This window comes from Pygoscelis adeliae, unplaced genomic scaffold (genome assembly GCF_000699105.1).
Source record: "Pygoscelis adeliae isolate BGI_AS28 unplaced genomic scaffold, ASM69910v1 Scaffold172, whole genome shotgun sequence".
Classification (NCBI taxonomy): domain Eukaryota; kingdom Metazoa; phylum Chordata; class Aves; order Sphenisciformes; family Spheniscidae; genus Pygoscelis; species Pygoscelis adeliae.
The window spans coordinates 7,435,710-7,452,381 of NW_008824338.1; the positions used below are offsets into that span (position 1 = coordinate 7,435,710).

The window sequence follows — 16,672 nt, forward strand, 5'->3', positions numbered from 1 at the left end:
CTTGCTGTCTCCTTCCTTGCAGCTGGTCATTCGTGGGCAGGTTGAAACAGCCAGGCAAAACCGAACTGAAGCCTGTGGGCTGCATGTCAGCGAGGCACTCTGCCTGCTCCGGATCAGATCCAGGCTCGGGATGCCACATTGCACCGTGATTTCCACCCCTGTGTAACAACCGACACTTCTGTGTAAGATTTCAGCATGCACTTCTTTTCTTCCCCTTTTCTGGCCAGCTTTACTGCAAGACTTGTTTATTTCAGCTGTGCTATTTTTATCTATTTTGGGTCTCCTCCCTTTGCTCTTTTATCTGCTACCCATGTTTTTCCCACTCCTTTGAATAGCTGGGAACTAATCCCTTTGTGGGTGGTTTGCAAGAGGGCTGTTGGGCTTGTCCTTGTGCCTGATTTTTTATTTATTTATTTATTTTTAATCTTGCCTGGCTATGTATTTTATTTGGCAGTTTTATGTAGAGATTTGGTTTTAGTGTTTCGTATCTGTTTTAATTCAGGCCATAGATGCCTCACAATAGGCAACTTACTAAATGAGCTAAAATAAATAAGGATGACATTCAAACAGTTTCACACCACACATGGGCAAGAACAGAGTTGTTGCAATAAAGCATTTCAGTGACAAACGAATTAACAGGCCCAGACAAGAGGTAAACATCCAAAGGCGCCATTATCTAATGCTTTGCGTCTGAAAGGACCCTGGAGCACTTTATTATATAGCTTTATTTATAAAAGGGAGATCATAAAATAGATTAATATTCCAAAAGACCCAGCATGCTATCTGCACTACAATTCGTCATATACTTGTAAGTTTTAACAGCTTTTTGATGTCAGATGGTTTGGCATCCTTGTTACTGAGAGATCCTGCCTCGGTCTTTTCCACTCTGTAGCTTGACTCGGTCTCCTACTGCTGGGATCCTTCACTGACGAAAACCCTGCAAAATGGGGGCAGCAAACGAAGAGCTTATGCTACAACTCAGCTTCAGGAATAGGCTGTCTCCAGTGACAGATCAACTCCAGCTACCCGCAAGACAGAGTGCTACCAGTGTAAACATGCAGTGGCTCTTGCAGCTGTGGAAGGCAGAACAATTTATCAGTGCTGGCGGTAACAACACAGAGGAGAAGGGCAGCCAAATCTCATTCCTTAGCACAGCCATTACAAAGCACCTGGGCTCCACATTTGTACCACCTTCAGCCAAGCATGGTAATGAGCATATTCTACAGCTGCTGCTCAGGTAACTTCCACCTGAGGGCCAAATATAACTCGCTGGTAGAAGCTACCTATTTATTTTTATTGCTTCTGGAAAGTACATGGCTGTACTGCACCACACAAAGTCCACTCATGCGGCAGAGGAGGAGCCAAAGCACACAATTTTCTCTTAACACTTGAACAAGGTATCGGTTCATCTAGGTAGAAAGATTGGGCATCACTGGTCTAGATAAACTGCACTCCTCATCACTACCTCTGAGAAACGTGGTATAAAATGCCAGGCTGATCCCTTGGAGTGACACCTACTGCTTCCATTGACAATGACAAGAAGTGACAGGAAATTTCAAAACAGCATCCAGAGTTATTAGCTTGCTAATAACCACCTGAAAATGAATACAAATTGGTGAGCAGCATTCTGTCAAACAATTATGTGATTGTCGTGATTAGAGTTGTTCAAAAAATTTTCAGCTAATCAAAAATTCTCAAAAACAAGCCTCTTATTTTCAACTTAGACTACTATTGGCTCACAGAAATGGAAAATCTGTGGCTTCAATTTTATTTTAAGTATTTTCAAGGTTTCCCCTCCCTACTTATGCCAAGTAGTGAATGAAGAAAGCAGCAGACTACTTTCTTTAAGCAGAATTATAAAGATTAAGAGGAGCAAGCGAAATGGCTTTTGAAAATTGTATTTTAAGTGAAGAAGTTCAAATACTTTCAAATAGTAAAAAAACCCAAATAGAAAGTTGTCATTATCACCAGACTAGATTACTGTTTTACATAATCTAACATGCTCCACCAAAACCAGTGCTGTCCACACGAATATTTAAAAAATAATAACCCATCTGTTGCTATTGAGGAAAACTATGAAGGAAAAATTCAGTTTCACAAGAATGGTAGCTAAATCTATATTGATAGAAGTTATCCACGAGTGCCACAGCACAGTATGATGGAATTGTCATTGCTAAAGAACACTTGTAAAAATAATTTGGAAAATCAACCATCATCACATTGGACAGTGAACCCAAAAAAGCACCCTCCACAACCACCTGCAAGTATCAAGGGCATTTAAAAAGATGTTTTACCCCCTTTTTAAAGTTCACGCACCTTCTGTAAGGGTTTTTATGGGCCTCTGCCTCATTCTGGCAATATAAGGGCTTTAAAATGCAGCCTTAAGGGTGATTTGTTTAACAGTAGCAACTCTTTACTCAATAAATTTGCTCCCCATGTGTATTCAAAACTCACCTCTGCTGACATTCAAGATAAAAAGTTCACACCGCAGAGTTAGCATAGTAAAGAGAAAAAATTACATGCTTTTGTTGCTTTCAAAACCAAAGGGATCTCTTTACTCATAAATACAACAGTTCCATCATACCCACCTAAACCCACTGGAGATACCATGTTAGACAGATGATATAGGAGAGCTAATCTACATTAAGCTAAAACCCCTTGATTACTGTTGAGGATTAAGAGCTCAACTTAATTTTTCAGACCAAGGTGGTATTTGCAGTACTGGTGAGGATACAGTAAGTTTGCTGATAAACTCTGCATTTTCTCAAGCGATTCTGGAGTTAATTGACAATAAGAAACTTCACTCCACGTACTAGCCGACTTTCTCCTAGCTTTCATGCCTACCCAAGGGAGTCACACTACCATGTTTCATGTTCAATTAAATGCCTGTGATTCTCAGTCTTAATAATCACTGCAGCATATAAGTACATCACAGAATTTTTTTAGAACACTTTAAAAGTCAGGCTCAATAGGACAAGTTAGATCTAACATCTCTAATGCTACCATCAACAACAACACTGAACTCAACTATTAAAACCTCCCATTAACAGGAATCGTGTTATACATCCTCTGGGCACAATCTGCATCATTACGATTGTTCTGAAGCTCTGAACAGGTGATTTCTAAGCTGACAAACCGACTGAATCACAATGAGCTGGATGTAAAACACAACTAAAAATCCCCTTACTCTGACTGCTATACATCTAAAGTCTCAAGTTTTGAAGTTAGCTATGCTGTCCATCAAGGAATCCCTCAAGATCAGCTAGATATATACCACAAAAACACTGCACTGGTGCCCATGTGCTGTGGGGCCAAATATTACTGTGAAGATGACTCATGAAAATTTATTTTAAAACTGGCTTGTGAAATCAAATCCCCAGAAGAATATCAAGATTAGGGTCACAAAAGCAAATGCTTTAAGACCAAAAAATGGTGGCGACCTGTGTAGAATTATAGTATCTGAGCATTTAATGAAAATTAATTAATTCATCTTCGCAGTTCCAAAGATAGCAAAATGATTACTACCATTACGCAGAAAATGAGAAATACGTCCTGGTTATGGTGAAAAGCTCAGTAAAAAAAAAACAAACCTCCACAGCAATGTTCAGCTGCCTCAACCACAGGAGTTGACTCTTCTTCATGCCCTTCACTGCACACTTACTGATTTCCAAAACAAGTAATACAGAGTTTGTTAGGCAACTTTCCCTCACCCGCAGGCACCATCCAGGCACTGAAGGGAAGAGAATTCCAAGGAGTCAAAAAAAAGGTCTGTGTTCAGGTAATTGAAAACTGAATCATAATATGTATGCAGCAACACATTCAAAGAAATGAACTGACATGGTAAATCAACTGTAGGTAATGCTGACATTTCATAATTTCTGATACCTTAATGTTTCTCTCTGATACACAATGGCTGTCTGACAAATTGCTCAAGCTTTACAAAAGAAATAGGAAATACCTACACGTTGCTCCTGACATCCACCATCAATGCACAAAATGATGAGCAGGACTGATATCTACCATTTACATTTAACCAACAGCTATTAAAGTTGTCATCTCTGGTTTGGATCACTCACTACAGAGGATGAAGATATTTTGACCACATCCGATAGCTGTTTATGAATCAAGGGGAATTCAGGACCTCAGAACCATAGGTCCAAGCCCAGGGCCTGGCAGAAAGTCTCATTAGAAAAGCAGCAGGCAGGCCTGCCCTCTCTCTGCCTCCTGTCCCCTCCAGGTACCCCTGTGTCTCTCATCCAAACAGTCCCAAACTCCCACCCTACCATTCAGGCTGCCCTGTTCCCCGGGGCCTGCCCATTCCCACTTCTACCTCAGCTCTTTGCCTGCTCTCATGGACACTGCTACCACTTAACATGTAATTAATTCCATATCAGATCCCTACATCAAATTAATAGAAACCCCTGCTTGAATAAATGCCAGCAAAAATAATAATGGATGCTTATCATGTAAAATTCTCTCTTTTTCAGCAGTACAACAATAATATAGGAAACCTTACAACTTCTATGGATTGAGTAGAAATAATGCGAATAATTCAGGTGCTGCTATTATTTGCACCAATAATTTAAAAATAACATTTTTATAGCAAGCTATTTCTAATACTACTGGTAGTAAGAGTGCCTTCAGTATTAAAAAGCTTTCAAATTTCTGTCCTTAAGTTTATAAAGGACACAAGAAACTTAAAAATAACAGCTACCCAAAACCATCAAGCTTAAAATCTTTTAAGTTTATATCTTATTTTCAGACAGGACATACACTTGTGACTAAATCTCTGTGCATTTCAGTACAAAAGCGTCACGCTCAGAAACTACCTTGATAAAATATCTCAAGTAACAAAATGCCTAGTGCACAGCAATAATTTTCATCTTGGGTACATATATCAAAAAGGTGTTTCTAGTTTAGTTTCAGCCATTATTATCATTGAGTCTTTACGGCACTAAAAATGGGGAACTTGTAGGAAAGAAACACTGAAAGCACGTGAACAGCCATAGTAAGAGCAGACATTATTTCCTTCAAAACAGAATAGCTGAGTAAGCAAAATACAAGGACAGATAGCTTACTCCTTTGGTTAGTATGTGATTCATGCCTATTCACAACAGATTTGAAGAATTGTTAGTTAGAAAATAAGAATATTCAAAGGTTACTATAAAAAATGCTATGCTCTCATTTAAAACAGTATCATATGTTATTGTACATCTCATCTATTTGCACATTTATCGAGCTTCATATGAATTTTCAGCTCAATATAACACATTTGTTTTATATTTTATGAAGCTAGCTGAAAGTAAAGTGTGAAACATCCTAAGGTAAAGGCCTGCTTGTATCCTTTGTAAACTAAGCTCTCTAGAGTGCAATCAACACTCCTTTTACCAATAGCAGAGCATGAGAAAGCTGTCTCATTGTATCCTCAAAACAGCCTTTTGGGATATCTTCACGTGTGCACTCTTTAAAGATAAGGTCATTCCATAAGAAAGGTCCTCATTAGGGTAGCTAGAAATTACAAACATGTCTTTATTTTTAATATTTTGTAATTGAATAATCAAGCCTATTTGAGTCTCCTTCCTACCTTTCTTTTTTCCCACTGACATAATTCTCTGTTGTGGTTCTACCTGAAGAATGACCTTGATTCATTCCTTTTGGTGGAATCAGGTTTTCTGTGAAACTCAACTTCCTCTAGCTCTTTTCAGGTTAAAGGCTTTAGAGCTGTCTCTTTCCTGGGTGGAAGAACCCTCTGCCTTTCTTTTTTCCATTTTACTCAGATGATGGATTTCTTCTTCAGGAGGCTGAAACACTCCCTCTTTCTCAACTTCTCCAACGCCTCTTGCAGGTCCCTATGCTTGGCCCCCTCTCCAGGACACTACTCAAGACATTAATTTCAGGAGGTCACCATACGGCTGATCATCAGCCTTCACTTGCGTCTTCTGCTGCTGGCCATTATCCCCTCTGGAAACTACATCTGTGGAACTGACTGCTGCCTTCTGCTGACTGTCAGTGAATGCCAGATCCCCCCCACATTTGCTCAGCTTCACAAACGCCAGTGTCATTCTCAGCTTGGACAACATTTCTGAGACGGGCTCTACTCCACTACGCCTGTCTCTCCTGTGCATACGCAGGTACATTTACACACCTCCCCTAGGCAGTGATGACCTGTTGCTGCAGGTTTCTTCACAGTTTTGCCTTGTCTCTCCTTGACAAAACAGTTACTTGCCATTCTCTCATTTTATACACAGATGAGCCAACTCAGTAATTAGGGCACTGCTATCTTGTGATACAATTTCCTCCAGAAGTTAGATCTTTCACTATCTACATTTAGCCGTTTTTTATTACTTTGTTTTAAGCAGGGCTGCAGATTTCTATAGCTTGTAACAGGCTATATGTGCTCTGCAGCTTCTTCTAAAACTTCTTTCCAAGGGGCATGGCTTGTGCCATCTAAACAGTTTCTTCTCCTCTTCAGCTTAGTGACAATTCTCCTTCCCAAATTCTGCTTCTCTTGTGAAGTTACCCTCACATCCAACAGCTATGGCTTTCTTCTGCATTTTAATTATCTCTGCCTATAATTCCTATAATTTTGACTATGCTCTCCAACTGCTTGACTAGTTGGATTATCATCTGGATTTATCCTCAGAAAAATATTCTCTCCCTCTTCTAGCACATCAGTTTGTTCCCTCATTTTAGCCAAACTTGAATGGCTTCTCTCCACACTTTTGCATATTTAGCACTTCCTGCCCACCTTCCAGATTTGTGTTTTTTGATGTTGCTCCACCAGTTTAGGTGCAAAGGATTTCACATAGATTTACAAACAGATTTCACAGAATCACACAATGGTTGGGGTTGGAAGGAACCTCTGGAAGGTCCAAGCTCCCTGTTCAAGCAGGGACAGAGTTGGTTGCCCAGGACCATGTTCAGATGGCTTTTGAATATTTCCAAGGATGGAGACTCCACAACCTCTCTGGGCAGCCTGAGGCAGTTGCCCTCACAGTGAAAAGTGTTGCCTGATGTTCACAGGGAACCTCCTGCGGTTTCGTTTGTGCCCAGTGACAGAAGCAATGGGCACTACTGAAAAAAGCCTGGCTCCATCTTCTTTGCACTCTCCCTTCAGGCATTTATATACATTAATAAGATCCTCCTGAGCCTTCTCTTCAGGCTGAACAGTGCCAGCTCTCTCAGCCTTTCCTCATATGTGAGGTGCTTCAGTCCGCCCATCATCCTTGTGGCCCTTCATTGAACTCTCTCCAGTATGTCCATGTATCTTTTGTACTGGGGAGTCCCCCAGAACTGGACACACTCCTCCAGGTGTTGTCTCACCGGTGCTGCGCAGAGGGGAAGGATTATCTCCCTCAACCTGCTGGCAGTACTTCTCATAATGCAGCTGAGGACACCGTCTGCCTTCTTTGCCACAAGGGCACATTGCTCACTCATGTTCAACTTGGCATCCACCAGGACCCCCAGGTGCTTTTCTGCAAAGATGCTTTCCAGATGGGTGGTCCCCAGCATATATTGGTGCATGGGGTTCTTCCTCCCCAGGTGCAGGACTTTCCACTTCTTGTTGAACTTCATGAGGTTCCTGTCAGCCCATTTCTCCAGTCTGTCAAGGTCCCCCTGGATGGCAGCACGACCCTCTGGTGTATCAGCCACTCCTCTCAGTTTGGTGTCATCCGCAAACTCACTGAGGGTAAACTCTGCCCCACCATCCAGATCATTAATGAAGATGTCAAACAGGACTGGACCCCGCACTGATCCCTGGGGTACACCACTAGTCACTGCCCTCCAACTAGACTTTGTGCCACTGATCACCACCCTCTGGGCCCGGCCATTAAGCCACTTTTCAATCCACCTCACTGTCTGCTTATCCAGTCTGTACATCAACAGCTTGTCTATGAGAATCTTATGGGAGACAGTTGTTGTCTGCAGAGAACAACCAAAATTGCCAAATCAGGCTCCACCAACGCATACCTTCCACCAACCTGAGAACCCTGCTGTTAATCAGGGCAAGTGGTGTAAACTCCTTCCTGCCAGTGTTCCTTTTAAATAAGGGAATAAATCCACTGTACTTTGCAGCTTCATTACATTCTGACCAGGCTAAACAAAGCTGTGTTTTCTTCATTAATGAAATCATCTATGTACATTTCATTTCCTTAAAATGCAAAAAATTGAGGAATGCATAAGGATACTATTTTCCAATATACTAATTTGTCAAATAATTCCAGAACTGGAACATCACAGTTCTATTTTGAAAACTTAAAACCAGTGCTTCTTTTTGAAAATTCACAAAAAATTCCCCAATTCAACATCATTTTCATTACTTCCTGTAACATTTTTGTTATGCAAGTGGATTACTCCTCTTTAAAGAAGTTCCTAATGCAAAGAGAATACTGAGAACTCCCTCAGAAGTTCACACATGTTCATAAAAGATTGCTATCAGCGCAGAGATGCTGGTTGCCCAAGGACAAGTGCCTATAAAATTTCTTTTGTCTGTCCTACTACATTCTAGCTCTACTTGATAAGCAATTACTTGGTGCTCTATGTTCAATTATATTGTGAAACGTTTATGGTTTGTAATGGGTATCTTATCTGCTCAGACTATCTGTAATTTGATTAATTCCTCTGGGAACTGTTCAAACCGAGGCAGCGCCCTTAATGATTATTATGGCTCAGAAATGCTATCATAAAACCTGATTTCTCCACTATTCAGATGCTCAGTATGCATGTACGCATAAACAAGGCCTTCAGAATTACATATTAAGTTGTGACCTTCCTTATTCAGAAGATGCTCCTATTCCAATCTTAGGTATCAACTGTTAGGAGTAATCTTACCTACTCACTACATCCATAGGTCCTCATCATTAAACTTTTGTTACAGCAAATGCACTTATTTTCCTTGAACACCCAAATTATCATGCTGAACAACTGCTCCTATTCAGAGCAATAGAGTATCTTCACCCCAATTTAAAACGCAAGAAATGCCCCTTGGGCACATCAGTATCTTGAAATATGCACGTTGTTATCTTTCAACAATTTAACGTGAATAAAAGCTTAGGGTTCATTTCTGATAAAGGTGAGCTTGATTGCACTTCAAACTTTTTTGAGTAGAATTATCTAACAACAAAACTGTAGCCACGCGTTATAGAACAGTAAAATGTAAAACCGCATTGATGACCTGCTTACAAATGTAATTAGTTTTGTTTAAAAGCTGACAATACTGTTCTCATGTTACATACTCCTCTTTTACCCAGCCTTGAGGGATGATTTTCTAGATGCTTATTAAAAGAAAAGAGAAAAACTGTAATTTAAAATTTTCCTGAGCATATGACCTATCCTTTGCAGGAAAACACACTGCGTACACATGACGTACAAAAGCAACTTTCAAGAAGCACATCAATGCAGCACTACCAACTCTCATTACTCAACTACAGTTGTAGCAATATTGGGTGGTTTGCTTCCAAGCCACATGACTATGTAAGAACAAATATAATTTTGTACCTCAGGAAGAGGAGAGTGCACTGAGCAGCCAACCCTCCCTGAACTTGGAGAGCTTACAGAGAGGCTGGGGTTCTGAGGCAAATGAAAGAGACAGACAGACAGACAGAAAGGGCCAAATATTTGTGGAAGTAGAAGCTGAGTGTGGCTGGAACAAACAATAATACAAAGAAAAGATAAAAGACACATTGAAAGTGGTCACACTTCTTAGAATGAACAAACTATACAGAAGGTGTACCAGTACAGTTTAGGCCATACTTTGGGGTTTGCACACTGATATAGGGCACAGAAATGGGAAGCAGCAGGACTGCTATTCCACAGTTAAGGGAAGCGGATCAATGCCTTCCAACTTCCAGCTCCATTTATTTTCTTTGCTAATTCTCTTAAGAGAAGGCTATGAAAGACACTTCTTGCATGCCACAGAGCATATTTAAGCTTCATCAAGTTTGATTTAAAAGTAATAATTTTAAAAGATCGGTAAGAAAAAGACTAACAAAGGGGATCAAAATGTATTTTGGCTCTTTTAATACTTGCTTTAAGAAAATAAAGCACTCAAGCACCCAGACCAAGTGCAGAGCAGACAGTTCAAGAAGGTAAAATAAAGAGCCTGCATGAAATCCCAATGTGTTTGTTCTTTCTGAAAATAACTAGTGAGAAAAGCCTGTAAATACTAGTCACAATACAAATTTAACAGAGCCAGCCCAGTCAGACGCAGAACCTGTTCTCCTGCAAGTAACTTCCCACAGAAGCACTGCCTCTCTCTGCAGCACTACTTTTCTGTAGCCATAATAGTTTAAGGACAGAGGAAGGGCATGGTTTGTAGACAGATTTAGCGTTGCATCAGCTAGCAGGGTTGTACAAACTAGGCAAGCTTTCAGAAACACAAGTCCTTCTTCGGAACTTTGTATGCCTAAAAGCTTGTCTGTCTTTTCCAATTATACTAGCTTGCTTTAACAAAAAGATAGTATTTCTGCCAACTAACCTTGTCCTGTCTTCTGTGTGCAGTGACAGAAAAGCATGAGATATGATCTGCAGTACCACTGCAGTTTACATCAGTGCATGTCTGGTACCACTGAGGCTTCTATAGCCAAAAGGCATCATTATGGTATCGCTTTACCTCAAGATTCCTTAAGTGTTCATCAGTAACAACTGTTCCAGACGTGTCTGAAGGCAACGATTGATATGAGGTACCCATGCCGACAAGACTCACATGCTGACTTGTTTTTTCTGTCCAGGAATCATAATAAAAATCACATTTAACGTTCAAATGCTAGTTACAATTGAAACAAAGTTTTCAGGAAAAAAAAAAAGTCTATATTTTTTTCTGTATTCTTATCAGTAACACTACAAACCAAGAAACTGCTGAAAAGGTTTATTTGTTTGGTTTTTTAAGCGTATTTCCTATGCAAGGAATAGACTTCTGGAAAGAATCTGCTCTGCCAGAATTGCTCAGAACTTTCACATACAGGCTCAAAAAGGTGGACAGAATAAAGAATAGCTTTCTTTTTAAAACAGGAAAAACGATTTGTAACCTCCTTCCACTCTAAAACAAAACAAAACCAAGAACTGTGTAGAGACTTCCATAACTAATGTAGTATGAAAAGCAACACTTATTGAGTATTTCTAAAGGACAGCATTCCTTTGAAAAGCTGTAACTAAAAATAATTCATTTGACAGTCCAGCTGAGATATGTTTATGTCCCTATCTACTTCTAAATCCTGTGCTGAACAAAACAGGGTGGGTTTTGCAGCTGCAGTCATGCACTTAGGACACTCAAATAACATCAAATGTAACTAAATGAGCAATTTACTTTATGTTTACAGCAAAAAAACTCTATGCATACTCAATAATGTATTCAGCATGTTACTTAATTCACTGCATCAGAATTTGCATATTCTTGCACTACTTTTTAATGCTTCAGTCCAGCAATTAGCATACTGAATCTTATTAAATATATCAAAGATGTCTTTTTAGTTAGCACAGCGAAAAGAAAAATATACACCTGCAAAACATTTTTTTAAACACTAATAATGTAAGAAACATTACGTGCCATAGGAACTGTTACCACCTTAGTACACTAGACACAACAGAACCCATTAAGAGAAATACCTACAGTGGCACCATCCAACAAATTTGATTTGCAGACATCCTGTACGTTTTTCACTGGAAGGGAAGATCCCTGTAAGGCTAACTGAAACCCACCGAGGATAAATTTGGGCTTTTTTTCTAATTGTCTTTCATATATCTCCTTGAAAATCTCTCCCCAGAAACCTCAGGATGGACCAGAAGCTGAAAGTCAGTGCCTCCATGGTATTATTAAAAAAAGGTTCAGCCTGGCATGTTTCAGAGCCTAGTAGTCACACTGAGTGAAACCCTGACCTTGCTGAAGTGACCAGATATTCTTCATTTAATCCTTAATTTATCACAGAAATAATAAGAGTCATAAAAGGAATGTGCTCAATTACTTTTCTAACACTGTCTCCCAGCGCAGCCAAGGAAAGTCAAGTTAGGTCAAAATCAGACTTCTAAATTTCACTCTTTAATTTCTGCACAGCACTGCATTTACACATGCAGGGGAGGGGAAGGTATTTTAGGCCATCACATTTGTGCTCCCTGGCTGCTAATTCACACATTATGGTACAATGGCACATCTTCCTGCCCTCTAACCTTTCTGCCAGGCTTAAGAAAGAAACCCACTGAACACCAGCCTTCTCCAGTTTGTTCTCCCAGACCAAGGGAAATGCTCCAAAGCCAAACTGAACCATGCGCCTCTGCAGTCATTCACATCTGCTCTGTCCACTACCTACCCTCACGGAGACACCTCCCATCCCATGGCCAGAGACGCAAGGTGTTCCGACGACACGCAAAACACGTCGTAGCTGCACAACTGCTGCACAACACACATTTCCCCTTCCTTCTGCATCGAAGTTACTTCTGCCTTTGATATGTGCCCATTTAAATTTTCATTTTTAAAATGCTGAGCCTTACGTAAATGAGATTCAGGACTGTAAATGCAATGCCGAAGTTAAAAAAAAGATCTATCACAAAATGCAGTATTTTCACCTCTTGCCACAGAACAAATTGAATATGCTTATTTTAATCCCTGTAGTTCTCCTTAGAAACTACAAAAAAATGAGGTTGCTAATTAAAATAATATGGCAGCCACTTCCTAGTTGCAAAGTCTAAAAACCAGCCTTGAAGCAACTGTAAAAACACAAGCGTGGCTTATGCTACAAAGCATTTCATTCTCAATTATTTTTCAATGGAATGAGTCATGCAAGTCCACCGCTGCAGTATGTGTGTCACTAATTCAGTCCTGGGGATTCTTCATTCTCATTTGTTCTGACATGCTACAGGTGTGCTATTACAGTCAAAAAAGGAGCTGTGTACCAAAAGGAGGTTTCAGTGAATCTCTTCAGCAATCATAAAAACATAGCAAAAATACATCACTAGCATCCACCTTCATGACCCACTTAAAAAGTTTCATGTTCTTGCCAAAAGCACAACACTGCTGCATTACCTTTTCCAGATTTTCACCCTAAAACTGAAATACAATGTACTGCTTTGCCCCCAGCATATTGCTAATTGTACCCCAAATGGAAAGCATTTAGCTTCTGTATTTTCACCTCCTGCGCTCTGTTCATTACAGCATTTCACACTTTATAACTGAATGCATACTAACATTAAAGGAGCAATGTATGTCAGGAAAACAATAAACTTGACTTGTCATCCTAGCCTTATCCCAGAGAAAAATAGGTAGAGGTATAAATCACCATTTCTGAGAACAAGACAATACAATACGCTCCTAGAACTGGTCAGTGAAACACACAGGCTCTTAAAACTTTAAGTCAATCACATCCCTTTGGGCACATTCTGTACAACAAACGTAGCTTTAATCAGACACATATACCAGGATATGCTTGCAGAATTAGCATTTTCCATTGTATAACATGGTACACAGAAGAGACAAGGTTGCTGTTGGCTTGCTTTTTAACATGAGAATGGGAAAACAAACCATTTATTACTTCTTATGCAAATTTAGCAATAAGCGGTGCTGTTCAACGTTTTCTTTCTCTTAAAGAATGTTTCAACAGACAGATTTAGAAGGAAAGGTGTTTTCTAAAGAAAAAATCTTGTTGTCCATTCAACTATATAGCTTTAACAACTAACAAATCCTGTATTACAGTTTAATTCCTACCAAAATCAGTAGGATTCTCCTATAAAATGATTACATTCAGTAAGCCCGGTGAAGAGTGTTGCATAACACACCATCTTGTAAGGATGAACTTTCACCTACACAGATGCTCAAAAAAATATGCCAGCGGGAAAATCTGATAGCAGCCACAGCCTCATCACAGGAAGCTAGATGGACTAAAGCCATTTCTCTTCTCCCTTCAGTACGACACATTTTTGACCCCACCATACCAGTTTTGTAGTGCCTTACAGAGAAATGAATTGGCAGTCTCTATTCTGGTCATTCACACATTTTCTGCTATCAGGTAGATTATTTACAGAAACACAACTCTCTATTAATGACAAGCTTGACCCAGCACATTTTAAGCACCCAAATAAAAAAAAAAATTTCAAGCAAAACATTTTCCCTTCATTTGAGAGTCTCTCTCATGCCAATCACTGTTAGGTGAAAAGATGCACAAACAGCACAGCTCAGTCCACACAGCAACGATGCAGTGACCCAGAAAGAGAATCTAATGGCCAACTGAGTAAACAAAGCAAAACTAGCCAAAACCAAAGGGCAGCATGCACATCAGCATCTTCTCCACTTAACTGGCACATACTTAAACCTAGTCTCGTATTTCCATGTTCTGCAACAAGACTTCACATTCCCATAAGCACCACTTCCTCCATTGTTTCAAAGACACATATTATGCAAAAGGAGAAAAATAGGTGCCCAGGTTCACGGAAAAGTTAAGGAGGAAAATATGGAGAAATAAAAAGTGATCATTGTATCACACATTTAAAAATAAAACACAATTTGCAATTGAAAATTATACTGACAACTACAGATGGCTCAAAACAAAATGCTGGATTCAAACATCATTCTTCCCTTTGGGAAAAGGTGGCTGTAATTTTTTGAATGAACCTGATACAAATATATACATGAATCTGTCTCTCGTCTATAAATATAGAAGTCTATATAATTTACAATACACCCATGCACCTGCATATAGACAAAGTCTGTGGAAGCAATTATTTAAGACTAAATATTTATCCCCTGCTCCCTTTTTTCCTTGAAAAGAGGATTGTTATTAATGTTAACACAAGAACCAAAACCCCCCACCTCTAAATCTTTGGTGCGGCTTATGTCAAAAGGGCAACGTATATTAGAGTCCAACGAGTAAGTAGCACAAAAGACAAGAAAAACCACATTGTATCTTTGGTTTTAATTTCAGTACATACAATGTCATTCCATCCACTAACCTAAGAGCAAAGCTTTGATTTGGACAGATACTTTTCAAAGAGCACATCCAAACACAGCCTAACTAAAAAGCAGAAACAAACAAAGCTCAAGACACTCTGTATGCTACTGGGCATCATCTGCGCTTTCCATGAAGCATCATGCAGAGAAAGAGATAGGTGCCAGGAAGATGGTAAAGCACAGCTGAAATACCAGCTTTTACCAACAGATTTATCCCTTTCAGAAAAAATAAATGGAAAAGTTTTTGTATCGTTGTAGTCAGGACAATGCCTTGCACTCTGAAGTTACAGTATTTTACTGCAGGGCATCTTAACATTTTTTCTGAGAAGTCCCACTTGCCCCTTTTTCTAACAAAAAAGTTTTCCTAGAGACGACAGCTATCCCCTGCCATGGGCCATTCCAGTTTGCAGCTTCTGAAAAACTGTCAGACTTCAACTGAGCTCCTCTGCCACTCCCCTGCCTTTCCATTAGTCTTCCACGCCAGACTTTTAACACTGTAAAAGCAGTCAATCATCACAACTTTTAACTCCCTTAACACACATTTATTGAATTTGCCCGGAAACGGGGAGGTGCTGGGGAATGAAGGAGAAAATAGACCAAACCAAAACCACACCCATTTCCAGAGAACTTCTCCATCATCAGCCTCATGCGCTTGAACTTACTAGAAAGACTCCAACAGATCCCAATCACATTTGGGTTAGTCCTGAGCCTCCTTCATACCGCCCTGTCAAATTTCAAGCAGAAATACTACACGAAGAAGATTGCTATCGTTTCCTTTAAAGTGTAACACACATTTTGCTTACCTCGCTGTTGTGGCCCCTCAAATTGAAGTTGATTCTCTGAGGGGTGTTCCGGTCCCTCCTGCAATGGCTGGAAGTAAAAGTGACGCCTACAACTCCTCTGCCATTGCCTGTTGCCAACCAGCCTTCCTCATAGTACCGCCTCCTGCACACCGGTTTCTCCTTCTCACTTTTGGGGACTCTCCCTTTCCAGGAGAGGCAGAGGATGTTGGAATCGCTGCAAAGAACAGGCCCATGTTCCACTGCTGCATACATGCTTTTTAAATATTTTATTTTTTGACATAAGAAAGTAATATGTCTAGTGCACAAAATTTAAATCAATTTTTTTTTTTATTGATAAGACTGACCTGGGATAGATCATTGAAAGGGAGGAGGATGGGGTCAGTGTTTATAAATATCCACCAAATGCATAGTGAAAAATTCCTCTATAAAAGATGATGGCAGTTGCCTAAGAAAAAGTAACACTTAAAAAAAAATTCAGGTTCATTTTTGTTTCTGAGTCTGTAGAGTGAGGGTGCACTTATCCTTTGGAGAAACAGCTACTTCATAAGAGGCGCTCAAGAAATGGTTAAGTCATCTTTTTGCTCAACTTGATATAATCTTTATACAGCCTGAGATTCCAGTTTAGCGTAATGCAATTCCAGAGACAAAGAGTTGCAAATGTGTAGGTTTCAAGTAACTTAAGGCTTTTAAGATTTCCTCCAGTCAGATTTTCTTCAAAAGTTCAGTTGCAGAAATTTAAACACACGCACATACATATATATGTATATATGACATTCATCTTTTCCAAGCTGCCCTCTGGCATATCTTTTCCATCTGATGTATTTCTGCTGCTAAAGCTGAAAGAGATTGCATAAAGGGAAAAAAAGGCACACAAACCGTGCGAAACAACAGACCCGAACTTGTGCAGGCACTGGTGTGCCAGGCCAGCTGGGAAATC

The 16,672-nt window shown here is 39.8% G+C and overlaps 1 protein-coding gene across 1 annotated transcript in view; it reads right to left on the minus strand.

The window, feature by feature from the left end:
- TULP4 (tubby like protein 4) overlaps positions 1–16,666 on the minus strand; it is a 126,774-nt gene extending 110,108 nt beyond the window's left edge. Inside the window, exon 1 of the mRNA XM_009319163.1 lies at positions 15,736–16,666. Coding sequence (XP_009317438.1) covers positions 15,736–15,987 — 252 coding nt within the window. The 5' untranslated portion in view covers positions 15,988–16,666. The remainder of the gene's footprint in view (positions 1–15,735) is intronic.
- Between the last annotated feature and the right edge of the window lie 6 nt (positions 16,667–16,672).